Here is a 7,456-nt window from a genome sequence, read left to right on the forward strand (position 1 = left end):
CTAATTATTTGACAACATACATAAACGTCAGCCCTATATATATATATATATATATATATATATATATATATATACATACACACACATTTCGGATCTACAAGGAGTACAAGCTCACCGTGAGCTTGTAGATCTGCTATTTTCAAAAGATGTTATACGTTTGAAAACTTGAAACAGGACATTCTGCACAATGAGCACTTTTACTTTTGGTACTTTAAGTACATTTTGACAATACTGTTGTACTTTTACTCAAGTAAATTTTTAGTTCCGGACTTTTACTTGTAACCAAGTAAATTGGCGTATTGATACATTTACTTGAGTAAGACATGCAAGTACTTTTTCCACCACTGTGCAATACATAAATGTACATTAATGAAGTTAACGTTAAATTAACGTGAGGCGAGGTTGGCGCTGCTAAACAACGCCAACAAACAAACACTCAACAGGTGCGTAGCGTTAGCTATGATTAATTTCGCTTTTAGCTAAAATGTCGAATGATGAACGAACAATTACTTGCGAGAAATAAAAGAAAAGCTTCGTGTTGTGTCGCGTGTGCAGCTCAATATACATGTATAACGTTTCATCACTTTAGCTTACCTGTTTTTTGCTCCTTGTAAAATTCACTGCGCACTTCTCGACTATTTTCTCTCGGCTTTATAGAAACTGCGAGTCCCAAATCTCGCGAGATAACGACATACATACACCACGTGTCCGGGAATAAAAGGTTAACCCGTTCACTGTCATTTTAGATTGGCGATTCAAAAATAGCAGATCTACAAGCTCATAGCACGGCACCGTGCCGCGCTATGAGCTTGTAGATCTGCTGTTTTTTTTTTTTTAGATCTGCCATTTTTGCAAATATTTAAATATAAATATTATTTTTAAAGGGAAACAATGTTTGTGTGAAAAAGACACTTTTGCCTATTCTTTGTGTAGGTATAAATTATACGTTTGATACCTTTTTAGTTAGATATCAATCTTTGTATGTTTTATTTATTGACAAAAGTGCATATACATGACCACCTATTTGTAAATATGTCAAAAGGATAAAACACAAAAAAGCTTATTTCCATTGTGGTCCCTTTCTTTCAGAGACAAACAGAAACATTTAATCAATAGTAGCCTACTACATTCATACAATTTCAATGTGTTAAAGACTAGTAAAAAACAATAAAGAACATCATGGGTACTGTTAAAGGAACCTGCTACAACTCAACTGATGGTTGGTCCAACAGCTATTCAGTCAGCTCTTTAAGGAGGACTCAGAAGGGTAACAGGAAAGGTGGGCACCAAAACATTCTGGGCACTAGGGAAAACTGGGCACCCAGAAGAGTGGGCAGTAGAGAAATGTGGTAACCAGGAAGACTGGGCAATTGGGATATCTGGGCACCAAAACAGAGTGGGCACCGAGAAAACTGGGCATCCGGAAGAGTGGGCACTTCGGGGGGAGAAGAGTGGGCTCTAGACTAGAGAAGAGTTAAAAATGGAGCTAATCAACTTAAGAATTGCAGGAAACCCATTCCACATAGAAACTGCTGCGGAGTATAAAAACGAGTCCTTTCCATTGGAAAGGTCCCAAAGCAGCTTTTTTAATTTATATACAAACGTATGTGGAGCTCCCTCTGGAGGAATAACTGTGTACATCACACTGCAGAGCAGAGCTGAAAGTAACTGACTAGATGTTTGGGTGCCACCTTGTTTAATCCTGTGGTCCACAGTCCACACAGTTTAATATCCGATACTCCCTCCACTCTGAGACACTAAAATATTTGGTGTTCAAGGATCAAACTAACCAATTTATTTTTGAGAGGTCTGTAGATTCTTTTTAAGGATCTAGTGTACCATGATGTGCAGCAGGTGTAAACAAAATGGAATTGAACAAGTGTCTTGACAATATGCATGACAATATGCATGTCAAGTGTCTTCACATGCAGTTCTACCTTCCATCACACAGGGCAAAGGCTAGGTATGTGATATACGTACATGCGCACGCACACACCATTTCTGTACAGAGTGTACAGCACTTCAACTCTGTTGTTTTATATGTGCTCTATAAATAAAGTGGATTGGTTTGGATGCTCTAATCCAGAGCGAGTAAACATGAACTCTAGTCAATAGGTAAATAATCACATAAAGCACACACGTTATAAATTACTACAACACCAGAGGCCAGAAGTATTTGAAAAAACATAAGGAAACAAACTTTAACTCATTTATTCTCTTTATAAAGTTTATTTAAATCTTTAAAATATTTTTCTCCCATGACAATCCAAAGTGATGAAAGAAGGAAAGGTGACAATGTAACAAAATGTTTACCACCCAACTTCATACATATTTCATAATCTGCTGCTACTTGCACTGAGGAACCTTTATTCATTAATTAAAGTACACACAATATTTTATTATTTCACATTTTCCTTTTTTCCCTCTATATACATTTTTTTCCAGCAATTTGTGGGAGCTTGCATGGAAAATAATTTCACCCTCTCTTTTACAACTGTAAACATCTGATAATGAACTTAACATTCAACTAGGAGTTGACTTCAGACTCACCAAAGCATTAAGCCTGATTTAAACGTTGTCGTATGACGGTGTCACGCACCATAAATCGGCAATCTACAAGCTCACAATACGTGGCATGACTGGCATCCAAGTGAACCTGTAGATTGCATTATGGGCTTCATAGAAAGAAAATGTAAATACATCAGAAGGGGCTTATTTGATTAAAATAAACTCCAATCAGCATATCAGCAGTTCTCAGGGTTAGTGTTGTAGTCAAGTACATACAGTACACACTTAGTCACATGAACCCAGTGCTGGCTTAGGATCGAATCACATCAGAACATTATTTACTCTATGACTCCGAAAATAAATGTAATGGGAAATTACCCAATCTCTACTGACGAATAAACATCCACTCACTCAAAACATCCAGTCAGCTTTGGAAAGCTCCTCTCCAACCTTAATATCCTGCTGGTCTTTACTCAGTTCTTTCCCAGCAGCTTCATCCTTGCTGCTGATCTTCTCATCTGTATCGTCTTTCAGCTTGCTCTCCTTCAGCTTCTTCCACAGTGAAGCAATGTGTTTTTTTCCCTTCAGGTGTATGTATTTATCTCTAAGGTTTTTGATGTAGCGCTTACAGAGATAACAGAAGAACGGTTTGTGTAGTGTCATTATCAAATTAACCTCTACAATACATTCATCCTGGCTGAAGATCTCAATCTTTTTGTCTTCTCTCTTCTCGCCAAGGTACAGGTTCAGGCTTAGCAGCTTGTTGTGCATTTCTCCGTTCAGGTGGGTGTCTACATATATAACGTCTCTACTGTTCAATGGGCTTTCACAGAGTGTACAGAAGAAGTCTATGGCAGTGCCATCGTAACAAATGTCCACAAGATAGTCATTCTGTTGAGGAGTGGAGACCTCCTTGTCCTCCTTGTCAGCAGTGGGCACTGTGTGGCTGTCTTTGTCATGGGCTGGTGACTCCTAGGAACAGAAAACAAGGACACGTCAAGCTGGACAGTTAAAATGAGACCAAATGTCAGCTGTCATCTAAATCAGTGGTTCTCAACCTGTGGGTCGGGACCCCGCACATGATTTTGGAGGGGGCCCCTGAGTGACAGTAATGTGACAATTTAAGGACTTTTAAGACCTTTTTAATACCAAAAAAGAAAAGAGAAAAAAAAAAAGACCATTACTGCATCAAAAGTAATCAACAAACTATACTATAAAACCTGGTCAATCATTGGCCAAATTGTCAAATATTATAAGAAAGACGCAACAATTGTAGATCTGCTATATTCACAATATTTATCTGAGAGACTGTGTCAAACTAAATGTAATGCCTCAACTCCTACAATTCCAAGTGCTTGTCAGGATAGGGGGTCCCAGTTCCAATATGATTATTTTGTGGGGGTCACTGCCTGAAAAGGTTGAGAACCACTGATCTAAATCAAGGGTTCCCAAACTTTTCAGGCCGCGACCCCCAAAATAATCATATTTGAACTGGGGACAAGCACTTGGAATTGTGGGCATTACATTTAGTTTGACTTGTATTGTGAAAATAGCTTGTAGATCGGCTAGATCGGCTATTTTTACAATGTTTGAATCTTTCTTACGTAATATTTGACAATTTGGCAAATTTGGTATTAAAAAGATTAAAAGTAATTAAATTGTCACTTTAGAAATGTGCAGATACCCTGTATACAATTATACTGTATGTTGGTTTGTTTACTGTTGAGCGAGAAAACAATGTTGCACATAAAGCTAATCATCTGGAGACCCCCATTTTTATCAGGTGTCCGATAAATTGTAATCATTCCGGACACGGTGACCGGCAGTTTAAAATCCTAGCACGACCTCTGAGAGATATATATATATATATATATATATATATATATATATATATATATATATATATATATATATATATATATATATATATATATATATATATATATATATATATATATATATAAATACATTAGAAAAACATGCTTCTCAATTATTCAATTAATCGAAAAGGTTATCGATAGAATAATCGCTAAGAACATAATAGATAGTTGAAGCCCTACGCCGAAGATACGTGTTGCATCCGTGATGCATTGTAAGCTTGTAGAGTGCTTTTTTTGGGGCTCCTCTCCAACCTTAATATCCTGCCGGTCTTCATCCTTGCTGCTGGTCTTCTCATCAGTATCGTCTCTCAGCTCGCCCTCCTTCAGCTTCTTGGCATCAAAGTCACGCTTGAGTTCTAATATTCTTTTGTGTGTCTTTGTCTTCAGGTGATTTTCTTTATTATTAAGCTGTATGTTGCACTTACAGAGTTTACAGTGCAGACGAACAAGCTTTCCTTTAGGATCACGGACTTCCTCAAAATATTCATCCGTCTCACTCTTCTGTCCCAACAGTTGTAAACTAATGGTGTGTCTTCTTCCCTTCAGGTGCTCCTCTTTAGCCTCCTCAAAAAAAATACCATTGCAGAGTTTACAGTGAAGACTGACCCTGCCGTTAAGATTAGGAATCTCCTCTAAATACTCATCTTCGCCGCTGATCTTTGCATCACCCTCTGCATTTCTTTTGTCCATCTTAACAGCTTTTTTCTTCTCTCCTGGGACAGATTTTTCAGTCTCTTGAGGAGTGGAGTCCTCCTTGTCAGCAGTGGGCACTGTGTGGCTGTCTTTGTCATCGGCAGGTGACTCCTAGGAACAGAAAACAAAGACATGTCAAGCTGGGCAACAGTTCAAATGAAACCAAATCCACGAGAGCAGCTGACCTGTATTACAGGAAGTGTTAACTAAAACGAGTTAACACCAGCAGTTGATTTCTGGGTCAAAGTGAAAATCAGTTTGAAACACTTGTACTGGATAGAATCATTAGCAAGTACGCCCCATTCACTCAACACAACATACATTATTTATACAGTGCATTGGACTAACTAACTTATCCCATTTAGACCTGTTACACCTATACGTTTGTTGTACCTTTTAGGGATGGCCAACCGGTAACCGTTAACCTGTTTTTTTTTTGGGGCCAAAAAAGGTTTTTTATTGTTTTGTCTACACCTGTAACCACACGTAACTTCCACTTTATTCTTCTTCTTCCTCGTCTTTGTATTGGTATTGTTTGTGTTGGAGCGCCTCAGTGCAGCTGCAGAGTTCATGTGCAACCTCTTCCAGAGAGAGATAGACACTAGAAACTCTGCTGGAGACACAAAACAAACTGTGTAGACTTGGCCCTTTGAAATAAAACTTATTTTGGCCCTTAAAAAAAAGTTGTTTTTTTAGTTTTTTTTTCTCTTAACGGTTAGCGATTAATTAATCGGTAAGGCCTAACGGTAACCGGTTAATAAAATGTCTCCATTTGGCCATCCTTAATACCTTTCAAGCTGGGAACGCCTCTGTGTAATTTTAGTTTGACACAGGTTTAGGTCATGGCTCCAAATCGGGACATGATACAGGTGTGTACCAATTTTCATACATGTAGGCAAAACCGTACTGTGGGGCGTCAACGTTGAAATTTTGTCAGGGGCGCTATTGAGCCATTAGGCCACACCCATTTTTTAGACCATTAAAATACGAAATCTTTCGCCACTTGTGATGTGTGTGCAAAGTTGCATAACTTTTTGAGTATGTTTAGGCCCTAAAAACGCGATTCATTTGCGGGAATAATAATCTTTGCAATTTCAATAGGGCTTCGCACTGGTGCAGTGCAGTCCTCAAGTTAAGAAACTTGAGGAAGCATTTAACTTGCGCTGTAAAGAGAAGTCGGCCATCATGAAGAGGATGTTGAAGTCATGTTCTTGGGAGAGCGCTTCGCGGGGCTTCAAAACCTACGCTGACTTTGTCCTGAAGACAAACATGGCAAAGTCTGCCAAGAAGGTCTCCATCTTCCTGGAGGAGCTGGCCAATAAGCTGAAGCCACTGGCAGAAAAAGAGAGAACAAACCTCCTCAAACTAAAGGAGGATGAGTGTCAGAAGAGAGGTCTGCCATTCAATGGGGAGCTGTATGAATGGGACGTGCCATACTACATGCACCAGGTGAAGGGGACTCAGTTTGGAGTGGATCACAACAAGTTGAAAAAGTATTTTCCTTTGGAGGCTGTAACCCAGGGTCTGCTGGACATCTGCCAGGACCTGCTGGGTCTGTCGTTCAGCCTGGTGCACGGCGCCCCCATGTGGCATCCTGATGTAACTCTTTACTGCGTCACCGACCGCTCCTCTGGACAGACAGTCGGACAGTTCTACCTCGACCTATTCACCAGAGAGGGAAAGGATTTTCCAGCAAATTGGTCTGGATATTGCTTCCCGCTGCAGCCCGGCTGTCTGCTGTCTGATGGGAGCAGACAGATGGCTGTCGGTGCCATAGTGACCCATTTCTGCATCCTGAAGCCTGGCGGTTCTAAGGATGACGAAGAGATGCTGAAGAACGTCTTGGGTCGTTCCTCCTGAGCAAAGGACTAAAAGTTTAAACGTGTTCAGTTCATCCCAGGTGGAGGGGGACTTTGAGGAGGCTCCGTCCCAGATGCTGGAGAAAGGACTGAAAGTTTCAACATAGAGGACTAAAAGGTCTCAACATCAAAGAAAAAGAAAAGAAAGAAAGGACAAAGAAAGCATCAGCAACTTTGGAACAATTTAGACTTTCACATTTCACAATGTGAGCTTGTAGATCTGCTCTTTTCGCTAAATTTGAAATAGGGCTTAAGTGGTTAATTCATAATATATTTTTGAAAGTTTTGGTCCTTAGGGTCCCTTCCTAGACATGCAGTAGAGTCAAAAGTACAATATTTCTATTTACAGTCATCAGCTAAAAAATAAAAAACAAATGCTTCCAAAATGTACTGAAGAACAATACACAAGTAAATGTACTTAGTTACTGTCCACCACTGCCTATGACAGTATAAATTAGACTCAAGGCTGAACTTGGTGACCTGGGGAAGTCGGTCACATCTCTCATCTTGTGTAAC

The 7,456-nt window shown here is 39.5% G+C and overlaps 1 protein-coding gene across 1 annotated transcript; it reads right to left on the reverse strand.

The window, feature by feature from the left end:
- Nucleotides 1-2,441: 2,441 nt before the first annotated feature.
- LOC308094316 (uncharacterized protein) lies at nucleotides 2,442-5,972 on the reverse strand (the record flags this gene model as incomplete). Its single annotated transcript, XM_080440888.1, has 3 exons — nucleotides 2,442-3,480; nucleotides 4,641-5,192; nucleotides 5,949-5,972. The coding sequence occupies 3 exons, from the start codon at nucleotides 5,970-5,972 to the stop codon at nucleotides 2,920-2,922; spliced, it is 1,137 nt and encodes a 378-aa protein (XP_080297014.1). The 3' UTR covers nucleotides 2,442-2,919.
- Between the last annotated feature and the right edge of the window lie 1,484 nt (nucleotides 5,973-7,456).

This window comes from Gymnoscopelus braueri (genome assembly GCF_963280865.1).
Source record: "Gymnoscopelus braueri genome assembly, chromosome: 2".
Classification (NCBI taxonomy): domain Eukaryota; kingdom Metazoa; phylum Chordata; class Actinopteri; order Myctophiformes; family Myctophidae; genus Gymnoscopelus; species Gymnoscopelus braueri.